At 47.7% G+C, this 15,807-nt stretch overlaps 1 protein-coding gene across 1 annotated transcript; it reads right to left on the bottom strand.

Moving 5' to 3' along the window:
* Window positions 1-3,023: 3,023 nt before the first annotated feature.
* Window positions 3,024-5,143, bottom strand: LOC119333187. The gene is made up of 4 exons (XM_037606174.1): window positions 4,686-5,143; window positions 3,913-4,598; window positions 3,475-3,827; window positions 3,024-3,384 (listed from the first exon to the last, which is right to left on the bottom strand). Exons 1-4 carry the CDS (start codon window positions 5,141-5,143, stop codon window positions 3,205-3,207), a joined length of 1,677 nt encoding a protein of 558 aa, XP_037462071.1. The 3' UTR covers window positions 3,024-3,204.
* Window positions 5,144-15,807: the final 10,664 nt, after the last annotated feature.

Here is a 15,807-nt window from a genome sequence, read left to right as displayed (position 1 = left end):
GGGGCGCCCCGGGCCCCCCAAATTCCTGTTACGTAGGCAGGTCAGGTAGCCCATGGGCCTGGAGGACATGTAGCGGCTGATTACACGATTACACGACGTCTTCCTGTTCTTCTTTCCGATCCCGATTCAGGTTAACCCTAGCCGACTGGCCGCGATCGCGAGTCGCAGGTGGAGTCGCGATGCGCCGACGCCGAGTCGCCTATGAAGTCCGCAGCTCCGTTCTCCGGCGATCTGGACTCCAAGTCCTTGTAGCACACGCACAAACGCACGTTCGCCGACTGCCTGCCAATGGACATCGCTTCAACGTCGAGCGCCTAATCAAGCTGATATCAGTGGATCCATAGAGGGTGAGGAGGGCAGCGATCAAGAACTGCACGGGGGCACCACGCATGGCCGGCCGGCCGGCTGGTCTCACCCGCACGAATAAGCATGACAGTGATGGTCTAAGGAACAAAGGTTAGTTTACTCTATATCTAATTTTGATTGTGCCTTAGCTATATTTTTTGACATTAGATTAATTTGTGACTATAAAACTACAGAAGTAGGATGAATTTTAGAAGTTACAAACATCAATAATTAATTAGGATATTTCCAATTATCCATTTGTACTTGGAAGACATTTGTACTTGGAAGACATGAATAGGAAAAGAGCTAATTCATCAAAAATAATAAAGCCAATTGGTTAGGTCCAATGTGAACATCATGCTTATAGTCTAGCCCCCTCCATGCCAATTTTCTAACTCCGTCCCTGGACATACTATTGTCCACCATCACCCGCGCCTTGTGTTACGCTGCCGCGCCGGCTTGCTCTAGCCACTTCCTTCGTTGTCGATGTGCCGCCGTTCCGACCATCACTCTACTAGCCCTGTTTTTCGGCTTGGTGCCTCCCCTCGAGTCCCTGCTACCTGCGACGACATGGGCCTCGCCCAGGTGCTGCGGTCGGCCACGTCACTCCCGTCCACACCTCGCGTTCTTTCTTAGGAAAATTGATAGACGTTATTGCCATTTTCAGGAAACTGCTGTTTGTCATACCCACAATTTTATTATCATGATGTCTATATTAAGAAGCCCCGAGTTTGAGTTTCGTCTCGGGCCCCCGAAATCTTAGGACCGGCCCTGTGCAGACCTCTAGAGTCTAGACTAGACTGTGGTCTGTGTCATGTGTGTCAGTGTGTGCAAGGCCGCATGCCCGCATCCGAGGCGATACTGCCGCGCCAGGGACTAGCGAAGCTACAGAGGCAAAAGATTTGCTGCTGACCTAGATGTAAGGCGTCGATTTTTTTAAAACAGTTGGTCTGACTAATTCTTATCTTCTTACCTTGTATAAAAAAAGAAAATTAGAGGGAACCCTTTTTGGAATTACTACTTTTTCCTCCTCTTGTTCCTCCGCATGACGCACGGGTAGCAACAGTAAATATATAATTGTGAGATGCGATGATGAATAAACACATGTTTTATTTGGAACGCTTGGAAAAGGTTAAAGGGTGTAATCTTCTGGTCTCATGCTTCTTTGTCATCCCATACCCAAAGAATGGAATTTTTTTTCAGAAAAACTTTCAATCTATTCATCTTTAATCATGCAGTACAACGAACATCAGAAATAAAAAATTTATCCAGATTCATAGACCACCTAGCGACGACTAGAAGCAATGAAGCGAGCCGAAGGCGTGACGTCGTCATTGCCGGAGTCGGACACAACTTGTTGTAGTAGACAGTCGGGATGTTGTTGTGCTAAGGCCCCATAGGACCAGCACACCAGAACAGTAACCGTCATCGATGAAGAACGACGACAACGACGAGATTCGAGTAAATCCACCAAAAATAGATTTGCCGAAGACACACCTCCACACGCCCTCCAATGATGCTAGATGCACCGCCAAAACGGAGGCTAAGCGTGGAGACCTTTGCTTCATCTTCAGGAAGCCGCCGCCGTCTAGCCTTTCTGAACAGGACACAAACCCTAACAAGATTGAAAATTAAAAGATCAAAAACAGATCCCTCCCACCGGTCCTTGCCAGGATCCACCGCGCCTCAATGGTTCTAGGGCCACCGGAGACGAGACGGACTTGTGCCGGCGCCGGCGAGAGGCATGAATCCTAACTTTCTTTCTTGGAGGAGAAGAAGATTATTTGCTAAAAGAATGGAGTTTGTTTTGACTAGGACAGCTCGTTTTTAAATTATGCACGTACAACACATAACACCACTTATTGGTTACCACGCAGACCGTTTATACGATAAATGTGCAACAAAACTTCAAGTAAGATAAGGAGTAGCAGGAGAAACTTTCATTACAGTAGAGGTTTCATCGAGCTATAAAGAGCCAGTTGTGTTTCTGTTATTCATTCTCATCATCATATTAAACAAAACTTAAACATGGAGTTTGTGATCTCAAACTCACATGCACCCTTGTGAACAGTAAAAAATAAAAATAAAAAATTGAAAATTTATTTATTTGTTTTGTAAACAAGTATTGTTGAATGTTCTACATACAGTGTAAACTTTTATGAATAAAAAATAATTTAGAAAAAAACCGATGCTCCGATTTTTTTAAATATATTTTGACTTGTTGTATTATTTACTAGGAGCGAACCAATTTGTGGTTAGATGGTTAGAGGACTGTAGTATCCCCAGCCCACCAAGGTTCAAATCCTGATGCTCGCATTTATTTCTGAATTTATTGTGCCTGTGTGCGTTCATAGAGGCGAGCGTATGCATGTGTATATGAGCGCTTGTGTCTAAAAAAATATTATTTATTAGGAGGAATACAACCATCTTCCGTTCTTTTCCAATAAACACAGGAAGTGAGGCTTAAAATGTCATCTCGTGTTGGTAATTTAATTTCAGTTTAAAATGTCATTTCATGTTGGTAACTTAATTGTGGTAAGGGAGACCGAAGCTAGCGATCAAGCTCCATTTTATAGGAAGTCCTAGCTCAGCCCTGTTTCCAAATATTCATCACTAATTTATGTTTTACGAGCCGACGTCGGAGATGCCTACAGTGGCTGCAAATTCTTCGCTGGATTTAACTGGTGTTACCTTGTCCTTCGATTTAACTTGGGTTACCTTGTCCTTCCCATTACATAACCAAAATAGCGCAGTACTAGTTCAGAGAGTCGAACTTCTAAAGACATGCTAAATCAAGGGGGGCGACGAGTCGGGCCGCGCGGCGTCGAGGCGCGGCCTTATCCTGAGAGCGGCGCACTTCTACACCGCCGTCGTCTTGTTGGCCTTCCCGTCCGCCTCCGCTGCGCGCTTCGCCGCGGTCAGCTCGGTCTTGGCGCTCTCCAGCTGCACCCGCAGAGCAGAATTCTCCTTGTCCCGCGCCGCCAGCTTCTTCTCCAGCTCCACCGCATAGCCGAAGGAGAAGGACGCGTAGTTCGCGGCCTGCACGTGCGGGGGGTGCACGGAAAACACAATGAGACCGGACAAATCACATGCCACTGCTAATGGATGGACGATTTGGTCGCAGCATACCTGGAGCATTGCGGAGTAGCTCGACGCGACGACGTCGGAGGGACTTGCAGCGGCGAACCCACGCTCCCGCGACGGCGTGGTGATGCACTCTAGCACCTTCTTCGCGGCCTCCCAGTCGGCGCTGTCGCCGTCGTGTGTGTCGGGCACGGGCAGGTGCCGTGCCTTTGGGTCGAAACCAGGCGGGGCACGCAAGCCGGACGCGGAGGCCGAGCAGCCATGGGCAGCATGGGGCGTGCTGTGCTCAGGGACACCGTCTTTTGAAATGGTTGCCTCCTCGTGCTTCCTCTTTTTCAGGGACACCGTCGGTTCGCCGTCCGGCTCAGTTTTCACCTTGGCCGCGGACGAATCCATGCCTAGCTCAAAACTCATCAGTAACTTATCTGCTCACTCGATAGTCGATACAGGAACCAGTATCGCGAGTGTGAGAAGCGAGTTTACCTTTGGCGCCGGGCGGTGGTGAGGCGACGTTGGAAGAGAAAACCACTGCAAGTTTGGTGTCAGAGAGGTAAGTCTGGAGATCAACCGCTGTGCCGTGTGCGTCCAGTAGCTTTGCCACCGTTTTCTTTTGCTGGGTTGTGAGCGCTGGAGCTTCATCACGGGCTATCCAGGAGCGCTTGTACTTCGACGGCCGCTCGCCCCAAAACACGGGACACGACCATGGCTCCGGCGATGTCAGGAAGAAGAACCTGTCCTTCCACGTCTCTTCGGATCCCGAAAAATACCACCCTTTGAAGAGCGCACAGCCGTCGTGCTTTGCCCGGAAGCCGTACCAACCGGACGTGTATGGGCACAGCGAGAAAAAGTAGCAGAATACGTCCGTCGATGGCTGCACGCCGGCGTCGTGGCAGAGCACCACGAATCCCACAAGGACGCGCCACCCGCTAGGCGTGAGCTGGCCCGGCGCGAGGCGAAAGTGGGTGAGCGCCTGGGAGAAGAAGCTTTTTTTTTTTTTTTTGAGAGGAGAAGAAGCTGTGCAGTGGGAAGCGCACCCCGGCCTCCAGCGCGTGCGCGTACAGGCACACGGCCCGCTCAGGAGGCGGAGTGAAGACGGCCCGGTCGCCAGCGGGGCGCGCGGTGTAGGCCGTCGGCAGGCCGTGCTTCCTGCACAGGGCGTCGACCGCGTCCTGGGTACGGAGAGACGAGATCACCCGATAGGCGGCGGCGGATGAGGAATCTATCCCTAGGAAAATATCAGTAAATTATCTGCTCACTCGAGAGTCGAGAGTCGATGCTCGAACAGGAACCAGGTATCGGGAGTGTCAGAAGCAAGTTTACCTTTGGCGCCAGTAGAATCAAGGACAAGCCCGGGAGGTGATGAGGCGAGGTTGGGAGAGAAAGCCGCTGCGAGTTTTGTATCAGAGAGGTAAGTCCGGAGATCAACCGCAGTGCCGTGTGCTTCCAGTAGCTTTGCCATCGTTTTCTTTTGCTGGCTTGTGGGCAATGCATCACGGACCATGCTGTAGGACTTGTACTTCGACGGCGGCCCGCTCCAAAGCACAGGGCATGGCCATGGCTCGGGCGAAGTCAGGAAGAAGAGCTCGCGGTCAGTGAAGAGCTTGCGGTCGTTTTCCTGTAAAAAGAGCTTGCGGGCGTGGTACTTTTCTTCGAAGCCGTACCAGCCATTGACCCTGAATTCGACCAGCGAGAAATGGCAGAGGAATACGTCCATCGATGGCTGCACGCCGGCGTCGTGGCGGAAGTGGATTTTGTCCAACTCGTTTCCCGCACATCTTATATCTCGGCCGCACATCAGCCATGCATGTCACATCACTAGGTCCACTATGCTGTCAGATCTGCAAGGTATCTCTGGTGTAATAGACTCCCGAATAGATTGATGCTGGTGTATATGAGCAGTATTCCACCTGACGCATCGTACTGTGGGGCCAAGCTATAAGATTCGGTCCTATCCTACTGTACAGCATGCACCATTCCGTCTGCTTCTCCTATTAGTATTATCTACCGCGAAGGTTACATGCTAAATAGCATCCCTTGACGTGAGTACTAGTCGTAACTTCAAGTAATACTCCCTCCGTTCCTTAATATAAGGTGTATTATTTTTCCAAAAAATTAAATTTCTCTAAGTTTGACCAAGTTTATAGACAAAATATCAATATCTAGAATACCAAATCATTATGACTAGATTCATCATGAACTATATTTTTACATTTTATATATTTAGTATTATAAATTTTTATATATTTTGCTGTAAAGTTGGTCAAACAGAGACAATAGTTGACTTTTTGAAAAACTAATACACCTTATATTTAGGAACGGAGGGAGTAGTACTGTACTAATTTTTACACGTGTATATTAATTTATTTATTCACAAGGATTAAATATCCGATGCAAAATAGTTCTTTGTGGTGAGCAAGTAACGTACCGAGACTGTTGGTAAAAAAGGACCTCATGAGCCTTTACAGCGTGGAGATTCGATTGCAAGGAGTCGTCCGTTGCACTATAAAAAGTTCTTTGAAGTTGCCAAAAAACGTTTACACAGGGAAACAAAAGTGTACACTACATAATGACTCAAGAATCTCTGAGACTACAGTTTAAAAAATTAACTAATCCATCGGCGGGGCACAGCTAGCACGTCACCAGTATGCTGCGGCTGGCAGATGCTCACCTCCTCAACACAACATTGCACTACAAATAGAAATGTCTTAATATATTTTTAATATATTCTGTAAATATAAATTTTTTAATTTAGTTATGGGGTCGTTTTCCAAGATCCCTAGTGAAAAAACTTACCAATCGATATAACATTAAAGTTCTTCATGGTCGGGTGAAAGAGGCCCCCCTTTGAGTACGTATGGTTGCTATCTCTAAAGTTCTTCGCATTTGACCATAAAAGGACCGGAACCGAGGATATAAAGTGTGCATAGAAGGTTATATGGGACGTAGTGTCCAGTGATGAAAATATTACAATAATTATAAGGTTGTTTCCCAAATCCCTAGTGAAAAAACTTACCAATCGATATAACATTAAAGTTCTTCATGGTCGGGTGAAAGAGACCCAACTTCGAGTACATATGGCTGCTATCTCTAAAGTTCTTCGTGGTCGACCATAAAGAGACCGGAACCGATGATATAAAGTGCGCATCGAAGGTTATATGGGACGTAGTGTCCAGTGATGAAAATATCACAATAATTATGAGGTTGTTTTCCTAATCCCTAGTGAAAAAACTTACCAATCGATATAACATTAAAGTTCTTCATGGTCGGGTGAAAGAGACCCGCCTTCGAATATATATGGTTGTTATCTTTAAAGTTCTTCACGGTCAACCATAACAGGACCATAACCGAGGATATAAAGTGCGCATCGGTGGTTATATGGCACATTCGGTATGGTTTCCGACCTTTGGTTCGGTCTCACACTTATTGTGATATTGTCATCACTAAACACTACATCACATATGGTATATGCATGATACGAGTACACTCAATCCATGTCAGGCTGGTCATAAAATTAAATGCATTTTTCTAAAATGTTGTATGTGAGACATGAGATCCAGAATTTGAGGAGATTAGTAAGGCAGCACACATACCACATCGTAATTCATACACCATCAGTGCTGACCGCACCAGAAAAAAAAGCCTCACCCCCAAATCCAACACAGCAACACAAAAAATCTTAAGTAATAAGTACATGCGATTGATGGTCAAGCAAAAGATAAAAAATCGATGCCCAAAAATACAGATCTGGGAGGGAAATTTTGAGAAGGAGCAGAGGACGGCTCCTCCTGATTCTTCTTAGCAACCCAACAAAAACTAACAGCGACACATGAAGAATCGCAGGAAATCGACGGGCATGTGGGTTACCAAGGGCGATGCGAATACGGGATATTTACCAAGGGTCACCCACCTTCAATATGCGGACGACACCTTGCTGCTCTTTGAGCCTGACGATCATAGCATAGCTTCGGTCAAACTTATTCTCCTCGCTTTCGAAATCATCTCTGGTCTTAAGATCAATTTCCTTAAGAGCGAGGTAATAGCCATTGGGATGGATCCTCCGTTCGCTTCTCATGTAGCCAATTTACTTAATTGTAAGCTAGGGAGCTTTCCAATTAAGTATTTGGGCCTGCCTATCTCAGATAAACACATCTCCATTCTGGAATGGGAACCCTTGTATGGCAAGGTGGCAAATAGAGTTAGCCCCTGGCGTGGTCGTTTCCTCTCCTCGGCGGCCAGATTAATTCTAACTAACTCTAGCCTGTCTTCCCTTCCTCTGTTCACGATGGGCATGTTTTTGCTGGCTGATGGGGTTCATGGCAGGCTTGATACGCCCCGATCCAAGTTCTTTTGGGAAGGAACGGGGATCAAAAAGAAGTACCACCTAATCAAATGGGCCACGCTCTGTCGCCCTAAGAAATTTGGAGGTCTTGGGATTCTTAATTCGAAGCTAATGAATGTCGCCCTCTTGACCAAGTGGATTTGGAAACTCTCCCAAAACGAGCAAGGGCTCTGGGTGGATATTCTTCGCGCCAAATACTTCCCAAATGGGAATTTCCTTACCTCCAAAGCTAAGGGATCAACTTTTTGGAATGGGATCCAGAAAGTTATGCCGGCATTCACCTTAGGAGCCAAGTTTTGTGTCAACAATCGGTCATCAACACGCTTTTGGTTGGACCACTGGTTTGGCTCGGAACCCTTGTGGAAAAGCCATTCCTTAGCATATCGGCTTGCTACTAACGTAGAAATCCTAGTGGCAGATGCGCTGCGTTCCAATCCGCTTGTGGTCTCTTTCAAAAGACCCCTGCTTGATAACGAACGAGCCTGTTGGGACGGTCTTGTAGCTGATCTGGCGGGAGTGAACCTTCGTTCTCAGGCCGACTCGGTCTCCTGGGCTCTCTCGCGCTCGGGGAAGTTTTCTGTCCAATCCTTGTACAACAAACTGACCGAGGGACCGACCCTGGACATAGCTAGGGGGCTATGGAAAGCTGCCATTCCCTTAAAAATCAAAATCTTCGTGTGGCAGATGTTTCGCGATCGCCTCCCCTCCTCCAATAATATCGCTCGTAGGAATGGGCCCTCTGACGGCTTTTGCGTGCTTTGTGGCCAACATGAAGATGCCAACCACATATTTTTTAACTGTCACCTTGCTTGCTTTGCTTGGAGTGCGGTTAGGGAGGCGTTCGGGCAGACCTGGGATCCTCGCTCTACCTCGGACCTGCGCGCTTTATTAGCTGCTTTTAGGGGTGGTTTTGGCCGGGTCTTATGGCGCTGCGTGGGAGCCTTGCTGTGGTCCATTTGGACCACCCGCAATAAGATGACTATCGAGCACAAATTTCCTTCTCACCCGTCTGACATTATTTTCAAATGCCACTTATTTCTTCAGACATGGACGCCGTTGGGGAAATGGCGTGATGCGGATCGGATGTCGGAGGCGATGGAGCGGATTCGGACGATCCAGATTGATGCCCGCCACTAGCCTGCCGTAGGCTCTGATCTTTTGGACCGGCACATTGCTCTATGTTGCTTATCTCCTCTTGCAGGCTTCGTCCGGTAGCATGTATCGTACCTTGGCTACGGCCGTTTTATCTTTGTTGTTAAGTGTTGAACCTATTGGATGCTGCCTTATGTGGGCTTTATTAATTTAAAGCCGGACGCCTCCGGCGTCTTCGTTCTAAAAAAAAGAATCGCAGGAAAGCAAATGGCATCAAGATTTGGGAAGAACAACCGCGGATCTGGGCCCTCGGCCTTCGAGCTCAGGGGAGGAACTAGTCGCCCGCGTCCTCCCCTTCTTGCTCCTCCTCTTCTTGCCTCCAACTCCATGTGCTGCTGCTTGGTGAAGCGCTGATGGGGGAAGAAAATGCATTACGGTGCTTGGGCGGCTCGCCGTGAAGGAGGACGTCGGAGAGGCGGGCCGCCATCGATTTCAGGAGCAGCAGAACAAACCCTGCACATGGAGTTCACATGTTAAACAATCTTGCGGGAGGAAACAAAGAAGCACATAAATTAGCAGATCTCAAACACACAGATGAGTGGAACAATGATACGCATGCAGCCTAAGTAACAACAAGAAAAAATCCAACAGAGAAAATTGGGGAAAGAACTCACATGAGGCTAGATCTGGAGTCTGGGAATCGAAATTTGGCAAGTTATAAATCGCTGGGGTGGATGGGGCAACCGAATGATGGTGTAGGCGCGCAGCTCAATGGTGTAGGGGCCTGGTCGCCTGGACAGATACGATGTGACTGTATCCGGTCGTATAACCGTGGGAAAAAGAACTAGGGAATCGTTGGTTGGGACCCGATGGGCCTGGGCGCGCTGATCCACATGATTCATCGACGGGGAGGATTCGCGTTGCGCGCGCAAACAGATAAGATTCGCCATACTCGCGTCGTGGCAGAGCACCACGAACCCCACAAGGACGCGCCACCCGCTAGGCGTGAGCTGGCCTGGCGCGAGGCGGAGGTGGGTGAGGACCTCGGAGAAGAAGCTGTGCAGCGGGAAGCGCACCCTGGCCTCCATCGCATGCACGTATAGGCACACGGCCCGCTCTGGCGGCGGCATGCAGGCGCGCCTGTCGCCAGCGGGGTGCGCACTGTAGGCCATCGGCACGCCGTACTTCTCGCACAGGGCGTCGACCGCGTCTTGGGTACGGAGAGACGACGTGACCCGGTAGGCTACGTGCCATGACCACGAGACAGCGGCGGAGGCGGCGGCGTCGCTGATGTCCATGGCGGTGGATGAGGAGGAGGATGCGTTGGTGGAAGGCATCACATCGGCGCCTGTTGCGCTCTCCGTTAGAGCCGGTTTGGAGGAAGAGGAGGAGTCAAATAATTTTCGAGGAAGCGCAGAGGAGCAACGGCCGGGTTCCCGAGGCGTCAAACAAAAGTCTTGATTAGACACTATAGTCTGCTACTACCGACCGCTGCATGATTCTTTTTTCAACTCACGCAATTAAGAGATTGGACTTCACAGATATCAGTAGCGGAGGCCGAGATTATAAAATTGACCCTGGAATCAAAGTTTAGAACAAAATGATCTGTTTTGCGAAGTTTCGCAGAATTTGACTCTTTGTCAAAATGCAAATCATGTTACGATTGGAATTACAAGGTGAAAGCTGGAGGATTTAGTTTAAACCATCAGCTTAGACTGCCCATAGTGAGAGTACGTTCAGCAGTAACATAGGGTGGGGAACTTGCAGGCCTGCTGCGGGGAGTTAAATATTGGTTTCGAGGAAGCGCAAAGAGTCAGGGTTCCCGAGGCGTTATCGAGAAATCTTGTCATTGATTACTGGTGTGTTGTGCGAAGGGGAAAAGGTGAACCGTGAAAATAGCCAATTATACCAATCATTCTCTGCTCCCGTGTCGCTCCCAGTACCGCAGCGACCTGGGAGAAACCCTAAATCGCCACCGCCACCAACCCCACCCCACCCTATCCCTTCCCTCGCCATCACCGGAGGACGCCGCGGGCATGTCCCGTCTTGCGAGGACCAAGAGCAGCGCGGGGGCGGCTCACCTTCAAAAATGTGGGGGGCTTCTGGGCTACTGCGGGTCACCATCGAGGCGTGCCGTGGAGGGAGTGCGGCCACGACGCGCGTGCGGCCGTGGAGGGGCCCAACCTGGGCGAGCAGGTGGTGTTCTGCTGGGCTAGAAGCGCGGGCGGCTCCGGATCCACTGCGTGCTGGGCGGCCAACGGGGTGGGCCTGTGAGGGTTGCGGTAGATCTGGTCGGGTGCCACCGGTCGGATTCTACATGGAGCTTGAGGCAGTGGTGCAACTGAAGGAAATATGCCCTAGAGGCAATAATAAAGTTGTTATTTATATTTCCTTATATCATGATAAATGTTTATTATTCATGCTAGAATTGTATTAACTGGAAACTTGATACATGTGTGGATACATAGACAAAACACACTGTCCCTAGTAAGCCTATACTAGACTAGCTCGTTAATCAAAGATGGTTAAGTTTCCTAGTCATAGACATGTGTTGTCGTTTGATCAACGGGATCACATCATTAGGAGAATGATGTGATGGACAAGACCCATCCGTTAGCTTAGCATAATGATAGTTAAGTTTTATTGCTATTCCTTTCTTCATGACTTATACATATTCCTCTGACTATGAGATTATGCAACTCCCGGATACCGGAGGAATACTTTGTGTGCTATCAAGCATCACAACGTAACTGGGTGATTATAAAGATGCTCTACAGGTATCTCCGAAGGTGTTTGTTGGGTTGGCATAGATTGAGATTAGGATTTATCACTCCGAGTATCGGAGTAGTATCTCTGGGCCCTCTCGGTAATGCACATCATAATAAGCCTTGAATGCAATGTGACTAATGAGTTAGTTGCGGGATGATGCATTACGGAACGAGTAAAGAGACTTGCCGGTAATGAGATTGAACTAGGTATGAAGATACCTAACATACCGATGACAAAAGGAATAACGTATGTTGTCATTACGGTACGACCGATAAAGATCTTCGTAGAATATGTGGGAACCAATATGAGCATCCAGGTTCCACTGTTGGTTATTGACCGAGAGGTGTCTCGGTCATGTCTACATAGTTCTCGAACCCGTTCGCACACTTAACGTTGGATTATGATTTTGCATTATATTAGTTATGTGATTTGGTGACCGAATGTTGTTCGGAGTCCCGGATGAGATCACGAACATGACGAGGAGTCTCTAAATGGTCGAGGGGTAAAGATTCATATATAGGACGATAGTATTTGGACACCGGAAGTGTTCCGGGGGTACCGGGTACGTATCGGGTCACCGGAAGGGGTTCCGGGCTACCCCCGGCAAACTATATGGGCCTATTGGGCCAAGAGGGGAAACACAGCAGCCAACATAGGCGAAGTGGGGCCTATTTGGCGCCCCCTCCACAGTTTACGCCTCTGGTAATATTCACGTAGTGCTTAGGCGAAGCCCTGCGCGGATCACTTCACCAACACCGTCACCACGCCGTCGTGCTGACGAAACTCTCCCTCAACACTTTGCTGGATCAAGAGTTCAAGGGACGTCATCGAGTTGAACATGTGCAAAACTCGGAGGTGTCATACGTTCGGTACTTGATCGGTCGGAACGAGAAGAAGTTCGGCTACATCAACCGCTGTAACACCCTCGATGCGACTATATCTCCCACGTGTCGAGGCACGACTTAGAGGCATAATCTCATTGAAGGCATATGTCGCAAGTTAGGCAATCTTCACAACATCCCGTGTAATATAGATAATAAAAGGGGAGATAACATAGTTGGCTTACACTCGCCACGTCAATCAAGTACATAAATAACATTACATCATCCAAACACTCATGGCCCTACTACGGCGCCAAAATAAAAGATAACCCAACATGCGACACGGTCCCGATCACCCCAACTGGGCACCACTACTGATCATCAGGAAAGGAAACATAGTAACGTTGAGAGTCTTCGTCGAACTCCCACTTGAGCTCAAGCACGTCACCTGGAGCGGAATCATCAGGCCATGCATCTGGTGTAATAGTAATCTGTGAGCCACGGGGACTCAGCAATCTCGCACCCTCGCGATCAAGACTATTTAAGATTACAGGTAAGGCAAGGTAAATATGAGTGGAGCTGCAGCAAGCGACTAGCAAATATGGTGGCTATCCTGTTCGCAAAAGAGAGCGAGAAGAGGAGCCAAAGCGCGAGCGGGAAACTAGAGAGCAACCTGTGCAAACATTACTCCAACACTGTGTCCACTTCCCGGACTCCGCCGAGAAGAGGCCATCACAGTAACACACTCAGTTGATTCATTTTAGTTAAGTTAAGGTTCAAGTTATCTACAACCGAACATTAACAAATTCCCATCTGCCCATAACCGCGGGCACGGCTTTCGAAAGTTCAAATCCCTGCAGGGGAGTCCCAACTTAGCCCATGACAAGCTCTCACGGTCAACGAAGGAATAGACCTCCTCCCAAGACGTTCCGATCAGACTCGGTATCTCGGTTCTTCAAGACACTTCGACAGGTTAAAACAAGACCAATAACACCGCCCGAATGTGCCGACAAATCCCAATAGGAGCTGCACATATCTCTTTCTCAGGGCACAATCGGATAAGCAATCCGTACAACTAAAACCAGCCCTCGAGTTTCCTCGAGGTGGCGCTGCAAGGGGCTCTAGGTTGGACCAACACTCAGAGGAGCACTGGCCCAGGGGGGGTTTAAAATAAGATGACCCTCGGACTCCGGAAACCCAAGGGAAAAGAGGCTAGGTGGCAAATGGTAAAACCAAGGTTGGGCATTGCTGGAAAAGCTTTAATCAATGCGAACTATCGAGGGGTTCCCATTATAACCCAACCGCGTAAGGAACGAAAAATCCGGGAACATAACACCGATATGACGGAAACTAGGGCGGCAAGAGTGGAACAAAACACTAGGCGAGAGGCCAAGCCTTCCACCCTTTACCAAGTATATAGATGCATTAAGATAACATGGCAATATAATGATATCCCAACAAGTAAATAATGATCCAACAAGGAACGGTCTCTAATCTTCACCTGCAACTAGCAACGCTATAAGAGGGGCTGAGCAAAGCGGTAACATAGCCAATCAACGATTTGCTAGGACATGGTGGGTTAGAGGTTTGACATGGCAATTTGGAAGGCATGATAAGCAAGTGGTAGGCATCATAGCATAGGCATAGCAAAAGAGTGAGCATCTAGCAAAGCAAAGATAGTAGTGATTTCGAGGGTATGATCATCTTGCCTGCAAAGTTGTCAGAATTGACTGGATCCTCGAAAGCAAACTCAATGGGCTCCTCGTTAGCGAACTCGTCTCCTGGCTCTACCCAAACAAGACAAACAAGCAAGAAGGACACAATCAACCACGTGCAAACTCAAACAACATGATGCAAAGATGGTATGCTATGTGGGATGCAATATGTGATGCATATGCAAGATTTGACAAGGAATGCATGAACCTGGCCTCAACTTGGAAATCTAAGTGTGCCACTGGAAAGATGAGATGAAATCGCTTGAAAAGATATAAAGAACAACGGAATCAGAGTTACGGTTTGGAAATGGCAAGCGATTCAAATATGACCACGTTCTGCGATTTACAGCAAGTAGCCATCTAAATGCAACAAGATGAACATGCTACAACACCCAAACATGGCATCAAAATACATGGCAGGGATCCATTCATGATGCTTAACAAAAGACTAGCACTGAGCTATGGCCAATTCATCCATTAACAGGCTCAAACAAGCATGGCAAAAATGCATTTAGTAAACAGATTTCAGACTTAGTGAAATTAACACTTGTCTGGAATTTCAGATCAGATAGCACTCTTTGGAGCATGAAAACAATAAGCTACAGGACCCGAACATGCTAAAGCAAAGCATGGCATGGAGATACTCCAAGAGCTTAACAAAAGTCCCTTAGTGACCTTGAGCCAAAAGGGATCAGAAAATACATTTGCAAGCATGTAAACATGGCAAAAACATAATCAGATCACAGACTTAGTGAAAACTGGAGCATGCTGAAAACAGATATCAAGTAGGCATGTTTACGAGCTCTATGCACTCACTACGGAGCAAGTCATGATAAGCTAAGCATACACCCATCAAGAATACACAAAATACAACCTAGACATGGCAAGAACAATAACATAGCATGCACGGATCAACTGCAACATCATCGGCAAAATTGCAAACAAGTTGACAATCTGCCCAGATTCACGAAGTAGCAAAACTAGAGCTCGACTGACTCAAGCTAGGGTGCTCCATAATTGCAAACAAAGACATGGATGGATAGATCACTACAAGATTAACAAAACATCCTTACTGATCATCCTCAAAAGAGGCATGGATCACTAGGAAACAACATGAACATATGGCAACATAAGATAAACAGCTCAAGGACTTAGTGGAAATGCTAAGTCCCTGAAATCAGAATTACCAAGTGCACCACTTTGCAAGCTTGTGCTAGTCACCACACACATCACAAAAATACATGGGTTGCACCTCTAGAAAGATGACAAAACCCTTAACAAAACATATGTAGAGCTCAGGGGCATATCATGCACACAATAATCATGGCAAAAATGACAAAAAGCTAAATGGAGTAGCAGATCTGACAATTATCTCAAGTAGCCCTCTTCTAACAGCATTTCGGGCATCAAGGTGAACTCAAATGAAAATGATGCAATGGAATGAAATGATGTACGCTCTGAGATGAACATTTTGATATGCTATATGCATGAATCGAAGCTACGGATGCAAAGTTACGAGGCTATGAACAAAAGCATATGGATCCGAAATCATCAGGACTTAGAAAAAAAATCGAGGTCAACCCTAGGGTTAGCTCGAATCTGGATCTGGCGCACACCGAACGAGGCAAGTCCGGCGAGCTCG

Source organism: Triticum dicoccoides, chromosome 7A (assembly GCF_002162155.2).
Source record: "Triticum dicoccoides isolate Atlit2015 ecotype Zavitan chromosome 7A, WEW_v2.0, whole genome shotgun sequence".
In the NCBI taxonomy this organism is placed as follows: Eukaryota; Viridiplantae; Streptophyta; class Magnoliopsida; order Poales; family Poaceae; genus Triticum; species Triticum dicoccoides.
Note: the sequence above shows the minus strand (reverse complement) of the source record. Positions and strands in the feature narration are given on the sequence as shown.

What these genes read in the sequence shown, in the direction of transcription:
- LOC119333187 (XM_037606174.1), bottom strand. Translation starts at nt 5,143, where the DNA reads ATGGACGTATTCCTCTGCCATTTCTCGCTGGTCGAATTCAGGGTCAAT. An exon ending in CATCGACTCTCGACTCTCGA is followed by an intron (nt 4,599 to 4,685) that starts GTGAGCAGATAA and finishes CTCCGTACCCAG; the next exon opens with GACGCGGTCGACGCCCTGTG. An exon ending in ACCACCGCCCGGCGCCAAAG is followed by an intron (nt 3,828 to 3,912) that starts GTAAACTCGCTT and finishes GTTTTGAGCTAG; the next exon opens with GCATGGATTCGTCCGCGGCC.